This window comes from Parus major, chromosome 4A, assembly GCF_001522545.3.
Source record: "Parus major isolate Abel chromosome 4A, Parus_major1.1, whole genome shotgun sequence".
NCBI classification, from domain to species: Eukaryota; Metazoa; Chordata; class Aves; order Passeriformes; family Paridae; genus Parus; species Parus major.
Window position 1 is genome coordinate 11,617,052 of NC_031772.1, and position 18,414 is coordinate 11,635,465.

Genomic DNA, 18,414 nt, shown 5'->3' on the forward strand with positions numbered 1-18,414 from the left:
TCAGTAGAGCATCTGCCTTAGAAACAGGCATTCCTTCATGGTTCTTGGGCTCTATGTCAACTCAAAGCCAACATGGTGATATCTCATTTCTCTCTAGATCTCCAAGAGTTTTGGCAACAACTTCCAGTTGTTCATGTGGGCTTTGCAAGGCAGTGACTGCCCCCAGGCCAGTGGCAGTAACAGAAACAACACTGAATTTGTGGGGTCTTAGTCCTGCACCTTTTCTAGCAACTTATGCAGGCTTCACACTGTGTTTTGATGGGTCTTAAAAGATGCATTTCTCCATCAAACAGCATCTAAAACTCCTCTTCCAGTTGTTTAGGGCAGAGAGTGCAGAGGGACTCAGCTATCAGGTTATACATATTTATGGGAGTACACTGTAAGCCAGGGGTACCACATCCAGTGCAAACAAAGGATGCACTGGCAGAGACTCAGCCCATTCCCAGCTAGGGAGCTGATCCCAGGCCCTGTTGTAATGAAGGAGCAAGTAGGGAGCAACCCAACCTTTCATTCACTGTCCTGTTTTGCTCTACTTTGATTTTCCTTTCACATCCAATTTTAGCATAAGCTCACTGTTAAACAGCCCCAACATCCTGCTCTGACAGCTTTTGGATCTTGGCATTGGCATATCCAACGCTGCGTAAGAGCCTGAAAAGCCCTTGCTTTCTGCTGGGCTCACACTGAGGGCTTTAAAGCTTTGAGCAATTTGAGGGGGTGTTTTCATTGCATGTGTTTGTGGTGGTTGTTGCAGTTCAGTTGCTCCATCATTCAGAAATGCTCCATTCTTTGTCCAGGAGCTCAGCTTCTCAGAATTGCATCTGACTATGCTGCTTTCTTCAGATGGCTGGGTTTGCTACTGCTGCTGCCATTTCTTAGCGTCCTTCCCCACATGAGCAGCATGGGGGAGGCCTGCTCTGTATTTTCCCCCAGAAGGGAAAAACCACAGATCCCTGCCATGAAGCAGCCATTTTGCCACCTACTCCAGGAGACTATCACTCTCCCAGCATCTTGGTTTTCTCTGGGAAGGCACAGAGTCTTTTGCAGAGTTATACAACAATGAAAAGGACAAGACATCAAATAGAGGCAGCACTAGCAGGTGTCTGCAAAGACTTGAGGAGGTGCCGGAAGGCAAATAGAGCTTTTTCCTTTACATTTCCAGATCAAAATTGAGGACAAGTTTCAAGGGCAAGCTTTTATACAGCCTGAAAGTGAGAATTCCTCTACAGAAGAACATGGAGGATTGAGCAATACAGGGATTCATAAAATCCCTAAGGTCTCCGTAACTCTTCCATGTCTCTGTTCAGCATTAATGCAGCTTTCAGAAAGCAGTCAAGTTTAGTAGGCAAAGGGACACAAAGTTTCCAGAAGGAGTCCTAGGAGGGCTTGGGTGTCCACACCTTCAGGGGCATCCAGCTGTGATTCCTGTCTACAGCCCCAGTTTGAGACACTGAGCTGTTCCCCTTCAAACCCGAACTGCCTTAGCTCATGCCTGACCAGGGACTGCTTACCCCAACACGGCTGTGCCCAGGTGCAGGCAGTCGCAGGAGGGCTACAGGGGCAGACTGACCCTCTCCTACCTCCTGCTGCTGCTGTTTCTCCTGTCAAGTAGCGTCACATCCACAGGGTTATGCCCAGGTCCCTTGGGGCCCCAAAAATCCAGAGGCTGAGAGATTTGCCCTTGGCCCTAGGAGCAGGTGACTCAGTCATATTTTAGGGTATGCTCATTCAGATTATGAACTATTTTAAAGCTCTGAGCAAGTCCAATGTACTGACACTGGCAAATGAAGTTCCCCCAAAATGGTAAGCGCTTCCCAGAAGAAAATGTATTTGGCTTTTGTGTAAATTTTATCCATGAAGATGAGACAGGCAGCAGGACAGCAAGGCAGGCTGTTTGCAGTTCAAAATAAGCAATGGCTTTTAAAACGTCTTTTTAAAATTAAAAAATAGAAGATTCATCATTTCTTTCATTTAACTTCCTCCACAGTTAGTCAGAATTCATCAGGAAATGACACCAAAGGAAATCCATCCTGTTCTGCCTGATCAGCACAAGGAATGCACTCACGCAGAGGACAGTGGTGGGGAGGCTCTGCCTCTTCCCAGGCAAAGCTGAGCAATACACCAGAGACAGCTCAAGAGAGAACTTGCATGACATGTAAAGACAAAATGACAGGAAATAAAAATAAAGATGGACTTCCACAATCAGCACACCTGATATTCTAGAATAACTCTAGAAATTACAGTAATTCTTTTTTCCATGTTTATATAAAGGGAAAAAAAAAAGGCACACTTTACCATCCATAAACCTCCTCAGACTTTTCTCTAAACAGCTCTGACTGCTAATGATACCCAAGGCTCAATGAATAGATTAATTTCTACTGCAGACCTGCCTATCTCTCTGTTTTCCTTTCACCAGTGACCACACCATTAATCCTTCCACAATCCACAGCTGGACTGGACTGGCTCAAAAAATGCTTGAATGTACTTTTTTACCTTCAGCCTCTGTGGATCAAGTTGAGAGGGAAGGGTGTTTTGGTGTCATTCCATGAGCTATGGTTACTTGTAAATTTGTGGCTGAGAAAACAAAGATGTGAAGCAAAAGCACCACCCTTTTCTTTTGGCAATGTAACCTTAATCCTCCTAAAGAGCTCTTGCTAACTCTGCTGACCACAGTTCACTGGAAGAAACGGAGGGAGGAGCACATAAAGTGGCTGGTCTGTACTGGGAGAAGGTGATAAACAGATGAGCAAGAGCTGGGGGCAAAGAGAAGAGCAGCTGTCTCCATGAGGTTTATTTCCATCCTGCAGATGAAGCACTGTGTAGAAAAGGTTGAGTAGATGAAAAACCCCAAAGCTCTTTTATACAGGCTAGTAAAAAGTCTGTATCTTTTCTAGAAAGAGCTCACAGAATCACAAAATATCCTGAGTTGGAAGGGCCCACAAGGATCATTGAGTCCATCTCCTGTCCCTGCACAGGCCCATCCCCAAGAGTCACACTATGTTCCTGAGAGCACTGTCCATGTTCCTGTTTAGAACTGTACCTGCACTACCTTATTCTCTATCAGTGATCTGGCTGTTCGACCACTCTTTAGCTCTCTCACTTGTGCTTCCCCCTGCCAGGCCTACCTTCATGGCCTCTTTGGTGTCACAGAGAGCAGAGCCTGACCCATGCTGGAAGGTCCCCAGGCTGCTCCAAAACAGATATGGAAAATACTCTCTACAGACAGAAAACCAGGTGTGTCCCAGCCTGTATCCGAAGTGTACATTCAGAAAGGAAAAACAGTTCTGAAATGCATCTTGTGTTTATCAGAATTGTTTTTGCAATGGGTACCTTTGATCTGCTTCCCAGGGAAGCAGCAGGTTCAAGGAGCTCTGTAGCATGAGGAAACCCTCAAGGTCCTTCTGCCAGGGAAAATCTCAGCATGGAGCCCATGCCTGGCTGTGGGAACAGCTCTGTGTGCCCACCAGCCTCCAGCACAGGGAATTGGCTTTGTTTGTATAGAAGCCCTGTGCAAGCTCCTTTTGCTGTGTGGATCTGGAGGAAAACACACCCAGCCGCTTGCACCCTGGGGAAAAGTCTCCATCTTGTAACTGGGAGAGGGAAACCTGCAGCCTCAGGAGGAGGCAGAAAAGATCATATTACACCAGAAGCCTTGCCTACAAGTACTATACCTTAGCAGTTGGTGGGATGTGGTTTCTCAACAACCTTTTAACTCTGAATGGTCCAAAAATACTTAAAAATCAGATTTCTCCGATAACTCTGACACTTCCACTGCAGCTAAGCAGAGTCTTGTTGGAAAGAATGTTTTAGGAAAAGGTTGGCACAAAGTCTTCCTGGTGCTGCATAGCAGCAGTCAGTGTGAGATGGAATCAGTAACTCCAGCTTAGGGTTGAGCAACCTGTTTGTAAAATTGTGATCTGGCCACTTCCCTGGGGAGGTGCTTACTTCCACACCCCATTGACTCATCAGTACAAAGGGCTAAGGGCAGGACAGGCAGAAGAAACCCAGTGAGGAAAGCTGCAAAGCACAGGGTGAGACAGTGCTGAGCAAAATACAAACCCTACCCTGCTAATGCCTACCTGCTGCTTCCACTGGGAAATTAAAGCCCAGAAACCCCCAGTGCATTCAATCCCACTTTGGTGGGAGGTTAGCAATAGCTTTAGGGTGAGCACAAGGTGTCGACAGATGTCTGTGGCTAAGTGGATGGGACCTCAGGGAAACACAATTTCCACATTCCAAAACATCACCTTTGATTTTGGCTTGGAAACTATGCAAGTATCTGTCCTTCAAAGGGTCTAGAGATAAGGATTATCTGCTGTTCATATCATGTGTGGCCTGGTGGCTATGACCGCAAACAGCAGAGGGGAGGAAAAATGGAAACCACTTGGGGAAAAGAAAGCGCTTGGTGCTGGCAAAGACTTTCAGTAATTGTGGAATATACTTTGTGCTGTAATTGCTTTTTATAATAACCAGCCATGGTGATGACCTCCCTTACTTTCTGCTTAAGCAATAGCCATCAGTGGTGGTTGTGATAGTTTTGGACTCTGGGAAGACAGATAATGTCAATAGCTAAGGGCCTTTGAGCATGTCTTGCTCAACAGCTGACCATGTACCAACCAAAATACATCTGGTATGTAAATATAACCATAAGTCAGTCATCTTACTCCACAAATAGTAGGCAGCCCAACGCCTGTTGAATTCTCCTGCATCATAGCAGGCTGCAGGACTACAGCTGCCCTTGAGTAGGAATACCTATTCTTCAAGGCTGAGGGAATTCTTGTTATACCAAATGAAGTGAATTAGGAATTAGTGTGCTGAAACTTTGAAAAAGCTAAGAAGCTAAGTGATACAAAGAATTGGTTGGGCATATACAGTCCTTCAGACATAAACCATTGACCAAGTCTGTGTCTATGTCTGGATACAGCTACATACAGACTCCCATGAGAAGGGAGTTTAGTATGTAAGGGGTCCTTCTTGAATCTTGTGTCTCAATAAGAGGGTCTCCCTTGTTGATCTGTCCTCTCTGTGTCACAGTATTGTCACAGTACAGCTGGCCTGGACTGGACAAAGTAAATCTGACCATAACACAAATCCAATTCAACTGGCCTGGTTCATGCCTGAGCATGTCTCTGGGTAAGTTATAGGGGACCCTCGGCCAGCCCTATCCAAGCTGAGAAGAAAGCACACTACTGGCCAGGAATCTGGGCAGGGAGAGAAATCTCAGCCAATGGCTATCTAGCCCAGGAGATTTGAATTTGGTATTTAAGTGAGTTCTGAATAATAAATGAGGCTGTTTGTCTCATGAGCACCTAGAGCACAAGTTGTGGATTTTCATCTTCCCACTCATGACCAGCACAATGCATCTCTGCAGTAAGTCATCAAGCACACCTTGCCATATTGCTCCTCCTTTCTTACAGGTGAAGTGTGTCGCTCCATCCATGACACAAACCTCAGGAAGCATCTCAGGGCAAGGCCAGAGAGGAGAGAGAGACAGTGGATTTCTTTTGGCTAGTATCTCTCTCTTGTCCTTGCAGCCAACACCTGGGGGTGCAGGTAAGCCCAAATCCAACCTCTGCTGCTATGAAGGCAGAGAAGAGGAACATCTTCCACTACTACCGTAAATGCTGATCTTCCATCTTGTGAAACCCTTCAGGGGGAAGTGGTCGATCTCAAGCTGTTGTTTGGAGTAATTTTCATGGAATTCTCCAAATAGATATTACACCTCAGTGCTGAAGACGGCATTTCTTAGGAAAATAAACAAAATGCTGTTACCACAGACCACATTTTGTTGATGATGGTACTAAAATGGATGAAGTTCAGCCATGTTCCTTACTCCCTGCACACCCACGTGTGCTCACAGCAGACAGAAACAAGTCCTGCAGTAACTGGAGCAGTTAGCCTTGGGCAGAGCTGAGGAGAAATCCAGGACTCAAGTCCTCAAGTTAAAGCAATTCACCTGGATTACTTCCCATAAAAGGGCATTTTTCATCAACTGCTTGGTAACAAAATTAGTCAAAATGCTGTTTTGATTGATGCTAAATTGACTGTAGAATCATTGCTGCAGTTGCCTGTTCCCACCTTGTCCTGGTTTAGAAGAGAGGTGTCTGCTAGGGAGGGCAGGAGTTTCCCCTTGGAATAAAAAATGTAAACCCCCTCCCTCCAAATTACTACAATTTTGAAATCAAGGGGCTCTCAGGCAAAGATCTGGGGATAGGAATAACAGTTCTTTACTAGTATGTATAACAAGGCAAACAAACAACAATAACTACAGTGTTAACAACAAAACAGAACCAGGGACCCCATGACAGCCTTCTCGGGCAGTCAGTCCCGGTGCTCCTGCAGGGCTCTGAGGAACAGCCAGCTGGAATGGCAGGAATGAGCTGAGATCCTGGGCCGGTGGCTGAGGTGTATCAGCAGCTCTGCGGCAGTGGCTGGCACTGCCACATGTCCTGACAGGACAGGGGGTGTGAGGCCACCAACGAAGGAGAAGGAGAAGGAGAAGGAGAAGGAGAAGGAGAAGGAGAAGGAGAAGGAGAAGGAGAAGGAGAAGGAGAAGGAGAAGGAGAAGCCCTCCCTTTTACCTGCTTCCCTTCCCCTCTTGGCCCAGCCAAACTCTTTGTGTTTCTCAAGCACCCAATATGTACCCATAGTCAGGTTTCTCCCAAATAATGGGTAAAAATTCTATAGGTGAGAAGGAACAAAAGGAAGGACACTTAATCCCCAACACAGCCCCACAGTCTCCACTGCCAAAGTCCAATGTCCAGTTGGCTTCTACCAAGGCTTCTACCAGTTCAGCAACCTGACTCTTGGATTTATCAATGCCAGAATTTCTGGTATGGCTTGTTGTTTGTGGCACCAAGTTAGATACACAGGACAGAGCCCAAGGACACCTGTCAGGCAGGGCTTACCTCCTCCTCCCCATGCCTCATGCTGCCAGGCACCCTCCTTACGTACTTCTTTTTCACTTCACAGCCCATCTGAAAGACTCTCAGCCCTGAGGGGCTGCCAGTGAAATAGTACATACTGGAACTGAAAAGCAAGCAGACTGAGGTCTATTTAGTAAAATATTTCAGTCTCTATAATGTGTATGTATATATATCTTGAGGGGACACACACACACACACACACACACACACACACAAACACATATATATATTATATATATATATATATTCTCAAGATGACATCTGTCTCTTACACTGGTACACAGAGGCATGTGGGGGCCATCCTGGAGCTAAAATGTTCCTGTGGGAAGACCAGAGTTTCCACTTCCGTGTCTGCCTGGCTGCCCAGTGCCTGCTCTGCTATGCCTGTGCACACCAAAACCTTGGAGGCTTTGTACTTGTACTTTGTACTTTTGTACTGACTGGGAAAGGGACAGGAAAATGCCTGTTTTCCCTGTCACCTCCTCCTGTGCAGAGCTGCCCAGGGGCAGTGTGACCACTCCCAGCAGCTTGTGCTGTGACAGGTATGAAGCAAAACACTAGCCATGGTGACTTCAGTTTTCAACTGCATTTATTTCTATAATAAATGCAGTTGAAAAGAAAGAAAAGAGAGAAATGTGCTCTCTCATGCTCTCAGTACCTTGCAGGTCTGAGCCACAGTTGTGGCTCCTGGGGTCAGGTATTCAAGGGTCAGTTAAGACATATAAGGTGCAACCATGTGTAACAATTTTGCTCCTGTTCCCTGATCAGGTCAGTGATGGATGACTACAGCCAGGTTCACTCATACCAGTTCCCATGTTGTCCGTGGGATTCATTGCAATATTGGTCATTGGTGTGGGTTGGCTAGAAGTGGCCACTACAGCAGAACTTGGATGGGACTGGTGACACCAACTCTGTAGCTCCACAACACCACCAGTGCCAATGCTGCTGTCACAGTGTTCTGGCACACAGCAGGACAGAGGTGTGAGCACTGCATGAGCTGGAAATATCTTGGTAGAAATATCTCCCATCCAATGTCTTGGGCTCCTTGTCACAGGGAGATAACCAGCATTATCTGGTTGTGCCCAGGCACAGGGCTGCTCTGAGCTTGGGTGCACCAGCCACAGGATGAGAACCTGCTAACACACAGAGTCTTTAAGGTGGAAAGGCCCCAAGCTGCACCACAGTTGTCCACTCCATGACAGTTTTGCATGCCAGAATCTTTGCAGTCCCTATCTTTGTAATTTTTGCCATGTTTTACTTTCTGAAGCAGGCAGAAAACCATCCACGTTAATGTAGTTGTGTTTACCCTCTGGTATGGGCACTTCTGTGGTTGCTGAGTGGTTCCCCAGATACCCCTTGGCAGATGGTGTTCCTGGGCCTAGGCTCTGAGATATCCATTGTCCCAGGAACACAGCACCCATCACAGCTAATCCTGGTCTGATGTTGGCCCATTGCCCCCCACTCCAAACCCACGATCTCCAGGGGTGGGTGGCACCCTGGTGAAGATAGCTCAACTGATGGTGTTTCCAGTGAACACCCTCTTTAGCTGCCTGGCAGCCTCTGCAGCCCACACAGCCCCATGCCTGACACCCTGAAAACTCAGCTTCTGAGCTTGCTAACATAGTTTTCTAAGGACTTTCCCAGGACAGTAAGTAAACATAGATATGTGTACATTCTTTCTGTTACACGTCTTGTGATGGGCGTCTCTCATGGCCAGTGCAGTGATAAAGTGTTATCCTGACCAACCCTGGCCATGGTCAGAAGCCTATAAATCCTGGGAAGAAAAATAAACTCTCTCTTCCTTTCACCACACCTCGACCTGTGTCTGTGTGATCTATTCATCTTCAGAGGCAACATCTGGTGACCTCCAACGTGTCTTGCAGGTGACGATTACAGGGTACTATCTAGCCTGTGGCTATGGCTCTTTTTGGGCTCTCTCCGACGGAGGGCCTGGTTATGGAAATATGGCATGCAGTGTTTGATCAGAGAGGGATTGGTGTTTCGTATGCTGACTTTCAGTGATTGTGTGAGTATGGCAGAATTGAGGGGTTTTTCCCTGTAGTTGAAGCGATTTTTTCACAGTCAGCTTGGGACGCTTTAGGTGATTCCCTGATCGAGTCTCTGCTGGTCGGTTATGAGTCCCGGCTGCTCGGGATCTGGCAAAGGTGCGGCAGTGTTCTGAGGTCAGATCCCGAGGTCGGCTCCCCCGGGATCGCCGGGGCCCCCAGCGGGTTGAACGGGGCCTCCGCGGGACCGGTGGGCGTAACACCACCTCGGCCAGCGCCCCAGAGGCGTAGGCCTGAGGCGGGGTTGGATCCTTGCCAATGGGCTGTTGGGGGCACTGCGGACCCAGGGGGTGTAACCCCGCCTCGGCCAGTGCCCCAGCGGTGTAAGCCTGGGGCCGGGTCGCCTCCTTCGTGTGACCTCACAGACTGATGAGGGGCTGCCTGAATAGGGGGTGGTGCCACCCCTGGGGGATTCCTCAGGGACAGTCCCGTGTCCCTGGTGTGGCTGTTCCATGCCCTGCCCCACGGTGGGGGATGGGATGGGCCCGGGCCCCGCGCCGGCGGCCGCGCACACTGTTCCAGTGGAGGAGCAGCCAGCGCTGCTTTTTGGACCTTTTGCCCCTGAAGAAACTCTGTTAGGGGTGGTTCCGAGCACTGATCCCCCCACGCCGGATTTGTGGGGCATGGGGATGGGTGCTGTGAGTGATGCAGATGCCAGGCTGGGTTCTGCCGGCCCCTTGCTGCAAGTTTCCCCTCCTGCGAGCCCGGGTTGTCCCCTGGCAGCAGAGCAGGACGGTGCCGCGGCTTTGCAGGCTGTGCCTGTACCAGCGCCTCAGTCCCCCCTGGTGCTGGAAGCGGGTCGTGCCGAGCTGGCTCCAACCCACCCTGCCTCGGGTTCCCAGGCATCACCTGAGCCTGCGGCTGGAGCCAGCCCTCCCCTGTCGTCTCCTGCGGCCGCAGCAGACCAAGGTCCTGCACTGTTTACCATTGGCTCCGGTGGTGCTGCCGCGGGACAGAAGCCAGTGGCCTCCATGGACAAAGGGTCCCAGGCTGCTGGAGCCTCTTCAGCTGGCCTGTGAACTTTGTCCTCTTGTCAAATGACTGTGCAGCTGAGCGTATCAGGCATTCCATGTGCTTCCGAATGCTTTGGTCCTGTGGGTGAGGGCATGAGTGCTCTTCTTGTGGTGTGGTTGAATACCACTGCTCAAGGCATCATTGTTCACCTAGAGGACGTTGATTCGGATTTCCTGGGGTGCATTTCTGCCATGGGTTCCACACTCACCCCTCCTGTTCCTATCCCTGCGGGACCCAGATTTGCTCATCTTGTGCCTTTTGAGTCTTGTGTTCGCAGAGCTGAGAACCACCTGCGGGGAGATGGTGGCTTCGGGTTCCCTGGACCTCCCTGGATCACTGGACTGCTGTTCTGATAGCCAGGGATCATCCTGAACGGGTCTGCACCCTGTCCATCCTTGGTGAGATGCTGTCAGATTAGCTTCTGTGGGTTCTTGACACTGGCCATCATGATTGTCAGGTTTGCTGACGGGCCCCCGGAGTGACCCTTGGACTCAATGCTGACACATTCTACGCAAAGAAGAACTTGAGACTGACTCTTTGTTCAGCAGATTCTGTTGTCCTTTCTCATGATAGACTAGACACTCTCCGTGACTTGATGCAGGAACAGTTGGATCACGGTGGACTGGAGCTTTGACCAGTCCCTGGGACATTCCTGTTTTCTGTATCAAGAAGAAGTCTGGGAAATGGAGGTTATTGCAAGACCTCCAGAAAGTTCATGCTATGATGGAAAGCATGGGGATGTTGCAGGCTAGCATGCCTTCACCTGCCATGCTTCCTGCTGATTGGATAGTCCTCATTGTGGATCTGAAGGATTGTTTTTTACAATTCCTTTGCATCCTGATGACAGACTGAAATTTGTCTTTCTGGTGCCAGGTATCATTAATGCTGAGCCCACACAGAGATATCAATGGAGGTTTTGCCATAAGGCTTGTGAAAATTTGCCGGCATTTGCCGATGATATGGAGCTTCAAGTGACTCCAGAAACAACCTCCTTGAAATTATTTGAGGGTCAAAATAATTTTTGGGACAAACAGTCCCGCATCTGGAGGTGCAATTATTTTTTTTGCATTCAGTGCAGACACTGCATGAATGATGTCCACATATTAATGGACATTTACATGGTTGTGTCCCTACTTGGGACTGACCATGGCACAATTGTCCCCCTTGTTTGGTCTATTGAAGGGGGACTCTGATTTAAAGTCACCTCGGACACTGACCCCACAGGCACAGTAGATGCTGGAGGAGGTTCTGTGAGCAGCTTTTGCTCCTCAAATTTATTACATTAATCTTTCCATTGATGTCGCTGTTTTTTCTTCATTGCCACTCCAGATTTGCATTCCACAGGTATCATTGGCCAATGAAAACACTGGAAATGCCATTGCTACCTGGAAGGATGGATTTGAGTGTCAGGTTTTAGAGGGTCATGAGGCTGGATCAGCCCAATTAATGGAAATACAGGCTGCTGTCATAGCATTTCAGAAGTTTTCCCAGGCACCTTTCAATTTGGCCGTGGATTCTGCCTCTGTGACCAAATTGAGAGCCATCCACCAACAAGCAGGTGTTGATGCTGGACATTTGTTTCATTTAATTTTTTTTGGTTTTTGTTTTTTGGTTTTTTTTGTTTTTTTTTTTTGTAATAACGAAAGGGTGAGATATCACCCTGAAATTACAGCCTTCTGATTGTATGGAGTATTGTATTTTCCTATTATTTATCCTTTTGATTGTTTATAATGTTCCTAGTTTCTTTGTTCATTTTTCTTTTTTCTTTTCTTTTTGTTAAACCAAGAAGGGTGAGATGTCACCCTGAAAACTCAGCTTCTGAGCTTGCTAACATAGTTTTCTAAGGACTTTCCCAGGACAGTAACTGAAAACATAGATATGTGTACATTCTTTCTGTTACATGTCTTCTGATGGGCATTTCTCATGACCAGTGCAGTGGGAAAGTGTTATCCTGACCATCCAATCCCTGGCCATGGTAAGAAGCCTATAAATCCTGGGAGGAAAAATAAACTCTCTATTCCTTTCACCACACCTCGACCTGTGTCCGTGTGATCTATTCATCTTCAGAGGCAACACATGCCCTTCTCAGGCCCTTCTCAGTTGTTGCCTGAAGGTAAAAGTGATGTCATTTCCTTCATAAGCTCAATTCACATGTAGCCCTGCTGTGGCCATACTGCTACTATCAGTTCTTGAGTGGGGTCTTGCTGCTCCCCCCACTGCAGGGACACTGTGGCTTTCCTGGGGATTAAAGAGGGGACACAGCAACTACTATCACCTTCTCTGGTGCATCTGCTGGGTGCAGAAAAAGACTCTTTTCATGACACTGCAAGAACCCAGTGCCTATGACTGTGCCCTGTAACACTAACCCCACCACTGTGTGAGGAATGGAAGGCTCATCCATCACTAAGATGATGTGTGTACTTGCATACTAAACCCCACACTTGCATTCACCAGAGAAGAAAGCTGTCAGAAGTGGGGATTTGTGAGGGGTTGCCAGTACTCCCTTTCCATTTTTGCTGATTCATTTTAAACACAGAAGGGGAATTTTTATAAAAAACAGGAGGTGGTTGTGCTGAGATGTTTAAAGGTATAGGGATGATGAAACCCAGTGGAAGAGGGGATACTGTTGAATAGGCATGGGTGTAGTTGGAGAACAAAGCAAATGGTTTTTCAGCAAACAAATGTTTCTCACTGCCTGCACGCTCTTTAAGCCTGGCCTGCACAACCTTAACACTTAAAAAAACCAATAGGAGCCAAAGTAAATTCTAATGATTTACAGACAAAGCTGATTGTAATGCAAAGGCAAATTCATAGCTGTGAAAACAATAACAGGCAGCTAATAAACATTTAAATTTTAGCTGATCACAAAGAAAGATTAAATAAACCCATGTTTGCTGAGAGCAAAACATGTGCACAATTATGCTGATAACATGACTTTGTTCCACACTTTGGAAATGCACATGCAATTTGGCCACAGGGCTTTCAGCAGCAGCCAGAGCATCCTGTGCCAGCTCCCTATGGAGCACAGGACACTGTCCTGTGCTCAGCATTCTTGTGCCCTGAAACATGTCTAGCCCTTGACATTTTTTTCCCTCCCACGCAATGAGGTGGATAACAAAACTTCACCTCTCTAGCAATGCTACTTAGTGAAACCATCTATCTTACAACTGATACTTGGTACACCCATTCTCGCCTCTGGGATGACGGCTTGTGTAAAAAGAAAGGAAGAGTACACAAAGGAACATGGCACTGTCTGCTTGGCTGACTTTCTAAAAGTACTATGCTCAGCTCTCTCATCTGCACGCTCAGCACAGCAGCTTCTCCTGACCCTGCCAGGATGGTGGGATCTGATTTTCAACATTTTCGTGTAAGATCACATTCCATCTATCCCCTTCCCATTAATTCTTGAGCCCACTGCCCACCTTATTTTCAAATAAGTAAATGTCTTGCTTGCAATTTTTGTAAAAGCATGTAATCAGGCTGAAAAAAAAAAAAAAAAAGGCAAGAGAATGAATTAAACCATGGGAAAAAAAACTTCAATGGGAGTTGGTAAGTTGGTTACTATTAGACACCAGAAAATCCACTTTTCACATAAGGTTTCTCTCTCATGTGGATTCATTGGTGTTTAATAAAGCATGAATTTCCATTTGAGTTTCTCCTATAGTTAGAACATTCTCTGTGTATGGCTTTTCTGATGTCTTTTAAGCAACAGAGTTGTGCTGCAGCCGTGGAGAACTCAGTCTGCCAGTCCCCAGACATAAACCATAGAAAATTATCCATCCATTTATGTATTAGTTCTGTGACACATGGGGATGATTGTTAGATGTAACATTTCCCACAAAAACAAGCAAAAGGACAAGTGGCAAAGTCAGGTTGTGTATGGTAGGAGCCACCCTGTTGACAGTACCTGCTGCAGCGCCAGCTCAGGCTCCTTCCTCCACTGTGACTAGCCTCTCATCTGTCTCTAGAGGCTCCCAGTTACCTCTGTGAACACCCTAGTTTTGGTTAAATTCTTAGTGCTTGTGCTAAATGCTAAATTCAAGTATCTTTATTTGGTTTATTTTAGCTTGAATAAAAATAATTAGTCCCACATTAAAAAAAAAATCCATGTCTTGGACAATTTTGAAACCACTTTGTTTCAATGGCATTGACTTGATGCTCATTCTATCAGCAAAGAAATGCTTGCAAACAAGCATTTCAGTTGCCACATACGTGTAACTCTACTGTTTGCATCTAATTCTTTTTCTCCCTTTCAGGATCAGCTTTTTAGAGGCTTGTGAGCATTTAGTAACACAGCGATATGCTTTGATGGCATCTCACATGTGCCTAAGCTCATTTGTCTTTTTTCTGGTTTGTTTGGGGGTTTTTTTGCAACTCTAGATGAAAGGTATGTGCTGGCTTGCCCTTATCTTCCATTTCACTGACACACTTAAGGAACTGAAATGGAAGATTTTCCTTTATAAACATCTGCAGCTTTGTCCCTATTTATTCCTGCTTAGCCAGTTGTCTCATTTTTATTGTCATTTTTTGTTCCCATTTATTTATTTGGTATGAAACTAATGGGCTGTAATTTCCATGAGTGCTTTAAACTTATTTTAATACAAGATTGATTTCCATTGGCAGTGTTATATATTTTGGAGGCTGTGCTGCTAGCTCCTTCCTCTGTTGCAATGCCACAGGCCCATCAGCCTCCCCTCCCCTGTCTCTTCCCCAAATTATTTTCCCCCAAGCTAGGTATGCTCCTTTTCCTTGCCAGGGACAGAAATATTGTGAATCTGCTTTGTCCACAATTTGTATAATTTTATTAGGCTGATGATTTTAGCTTTCTTGCTTCTGCAGGTTTTATTTGGTCTATAGTTAAAATGAGGATAAGGACAGGGATTGGCTCTCCTGGTCCTGACCAAGTGTTCTCCAAGCCACAATCTCTGATGTTTCCAAAATGGCTCCAGCATCATGCCTTATCACCCTGAGTCACCTCTCACAGACAGGCCCCTGGAATGAATGCCAGGGTGAATGAAACAATGGATGAATACATTAGTCATCTCTCAACCCAAACCCTCTGAAATGCTTGGACCAAGGCTAGCCATGCCATTTCCTCAGGTGACAATTATACTTCCTTAAGTGTCTGCTAACACCAGCAGTGACTCTGTATCAGAACTGCTCAGTGTACAAACACACACACACACACACACACACACACGGCTCTGGAAAATAAACAAGGCTTGTCCTGGGACAGTCCCAAAGCCAAAACTGAGCCCTCTCCCCCTAAACCAAGACTAATCTTCCAAGCCTAAGCCTCGATCCCGAATTTGTATGAGATATTGTACTCAGTTCCTGCTTTTCAAAACACTTCTCATAAACCTACTCAGGAAGTAACAGACCAAACCAGGACAGGCTGAAGTAATTATATTACACCAGTTGCATCGTATTGTAGTATGCATTTTCTTTTCCCTTTTAAAAAAACATTGAGTTGTAATGTTAAACAGAGAAGTCATGCAAAGGAGACTTCCATGGTCAGTTGCTTAGTAGATGGAACCAGAAGAGGCTTCTTCACCAAGTAAAAACTCTTTCACAGGGAAATACTTCAGAAATAAATCAGAAATCTTCTCAAATATGTTGCTATTGACAGCTGTACACCTGCAAAGAACACGAGGAGCCTAAGGGCAGGAACAGCAAACAGCTGCTGCAATGGGAGCCACAGGAGTTCTACCTTTCTGCCTTCCAGCACTTTTTGCATCTGTGGCACAACTTCAGATTAGTTTTTCCTTCCCTTTCCTCTTTCTTGTCTCTCTTCTCTATACAAAGTCAGCAATTTCAAAGTTCAAACTTCACCAGCAGTCAGGTTTGAGAGGCAGAAGTTGGAGATGGCTGGGAAGAGGAGAGACAGCTCCCAGGGCCAAGTCCTGCCCTGCCCCAGGTCACTACTCCTCAGCAGGAGCTGAATGGGAGGGACAGAGGAAGTGTGACCTTCTTCCCTCATGTGACAGGAGATGCAAAAATCAGTGTATGGCTTTTAGCACTCCTAGAGTGTTGAGCATAAATTTCATGTCTGCAGGGCGCTTGGAAAAGAGGCTTAAAGGCCCAGGGATTGTGTACAATTTTTGCACCTTGTAGGCTCCAAAAGCAGTCCTGAGACAAACCTAGTCACTATTCAGGGTCTCTTGAGGTGGGGTCCTGGAGGAAGGGGCTCATGATCTGATCTTCCAATATTTTTCAGTTATGCAAGGTTGGAACGAATCCAGACATAGAGAGTTCCAGTTCTGGAGCTCAATTTCTTATCAACATTTTACAACACAGAGAGAGAGAGAAACAAAGATCTTTAAAAGAGACTGGCAGAATATGGTACCCATAAATCCAAGCTGGACAAAAGTGTGTGGAGTTTTTTCCTGTCATGTCTCTGTTCAGGTAAGAATTGGTTAACACTGAAACTCCTTCTGGTATTAGGCTTTTTAGATTATGCTGATGCCTTGTTTCTCTCCCAGGAACCTCCTCATCCAATTTCAACCATGCCTGACAGCAGTAATCACCCCCAAAGCATTCTGCTTTGGTAAAATTCATGGAAAGCGGGGAGTCAAAAAGAAAGAACTCTTGGTGCCCCTGCGTGGCAAAAGGATGGGGCAAGAATTCACTCATGGGTCATGACTGAGTGCTGGATCAGGAAATCAGCCTCAAGCCCCATCTCAGCCCCCAGAAATCCCATCTCTACTGCCACCATGGTTTGTTTCCTTCCCTTGCAGGCAGCCTGGAGTCAAGGTGTTCCTCAGACACTTCAGTGGCCTGAACTGTGAGAGAAGCAGCCTTGTTTACAGCTCACTCTTCCATGCAGATGTCTTACTGGCCACCAGGAAAAAAACCCAATGACAACATTTTAACTCTCCTGGGTTTAAACTGGGATTGAATAAACCTGAATAAATTTAGTTTTATAATTTCAGATCACAATCACAGTATTAAAAAAAAAAAAAAGTTTTGATTTTCATCTCAACTGTATCACCAGAACAGCCTCCAGTAAGGTAGGTTCTGCTATATTTTGGATTCAGCGCTATTGAGCAGATGGTATTTATTGACAAACCTGCTGCTAAATTGTTTGCATTCCCGAGGCTGTACGTACAGTCAGCCTGTAGCACATTCACTAGTCATTGCTAAAATACTAATTTCCCTGGAAAACCATCTGTGTCATTGTCTTGGTTTGAAAAGACAGGAAGGCAGAAACCTCCCTTGCAATGGAAAAATGTAAACTACCCCACCTCAAATTATTATAATCTTGAAATCAAGGGGCTCTCAGGCAAAGATATGGGAATAGGGATATCAGTTCTTTACTAGGAAAATGAAAATAAAAATGCAGTATTACAAAAGAGAAAATCAACAAAACAACCCACTGACAGAGTCAGAATACAACCTGACACCCTGTTAGTCAGGGTGTTGGTAGCAGTCCTTTTAATGGTGGCTGCAGTCCTTCTGGAGTGACAGACCTGGTTCTGTTGAAGTAATGATCCTGTAGAAGGGCGGAGTTTGCCTCTGAAGGTCCGGTGGTGTAGATGGATCCGGTCTCTCTCCTCTGGGAATTCACTGGAGAAAAGCTGCTGTGGTGTTCCAAGTCTCCAAAGATATCCAGGTTTAGATGCTTGGCTCCTCCCCCTGGGTGGAGCATCTCACATTGGGATGATGTAATTTTATCAGTCATGCAGTGAGACTCAATGGCCCATTAAGAGAAGATATCCCCCCTGGAGGAAGGATAGGCTGTGGAAGAACACTGTCACACCTGGTTTTAACAGCTGGCCCATTAACAAAAGATATCCCCCAGTTATGAAGGATGGGTCATGAAAGAGATAAAGAAAATTGCCCCACCTGGTTTCAACAGATAATAATAGAACACATACGTTTGGTTACATCTTGCATTGCAACCCAAAAGAATCATTCAGTCATGGCAGAAGACCAGAACCACCCATTCCCTCCACTGCCACTATCCCCAAGCACTATTTATATGCATCCAAGCCTGGACCACGTTTCCTGTTGGAAGCCTTCATTACCTGCCCTATAGTAAACAGAGGGCAGCAAAATGAGTGAGATGTAAATTTTACATATAATTTCCATTTTTCATTTTTACTAGTGAACTAAACATAGGTGCAGGAGAGTGGCCAAGAGCAAGGCTTTTTGCATTAGCCTGGGCAGACACCAGGGCCCAAAGGGCAGTTTCTTCCTCCAAGTAACATGGGACAAGACAAGAGGACATAGCTTCAAGTTATGCCTGGAAAGGTTTAGGTTTGATATTAGGAAAAATTCCTTCAGCAAAAGAGTTATCAAGCATTGGAACAGGTTGCCCAGGGCAGTGGTGGAGGTACCATTCCTGGAGATATTTAAAAGCTGTGTAGATGTTGTCATGGAGTTACTTTACCTTTAAGAAAGTTGAAGTT

General features: G+C 46.1%; 1 protein-coding gene across 7 annotated transcripts in view; it reads left to right on the forward strand.

Moving 5' to 3' along the window:
* The window catches only part of GAB3 (GRB2 associated binding protein 3), an 87,621-nt gene extending 70,687 nt beyond the window's left edge, over positions 1–16,934 (forward strand). For 4 of the 7 annotated variants that reach the window (XR_004497307.1, XR_004497309.1, XR_004497310.1 and 1 more), the window contains 5 exons: positions 5,415–5,550; positions 10,281–10,401; positions 11,935–11,978; positions 16,221–16,408; positions 16,486–16,934. Coding sequence is in view for 2 of the 7 variants with exons in the window: in XM_033514139.1 (XP_033370030.1) it covers positions 5,415–5,550; positions 10,281–10,375 (231 nt within the window). In the remaining 5 variants the exon portion in view is untranslated. Of the gene's footprint in view, positions 1–5,414; positions 5,551–5,650; positions 6,192–10,280; positions 10,515–11,934; positions 11,979–16,220; positions 16,409–16,485 lie in introns of those variants that run through there. The other 3 variants (XR_004497308.1, XM_033514139.1, XM_033514140.1) reach the window with 3 other exon arrangements.
* Positions 16,935–18,414: the final 1,480 nt, after the last annotated feature.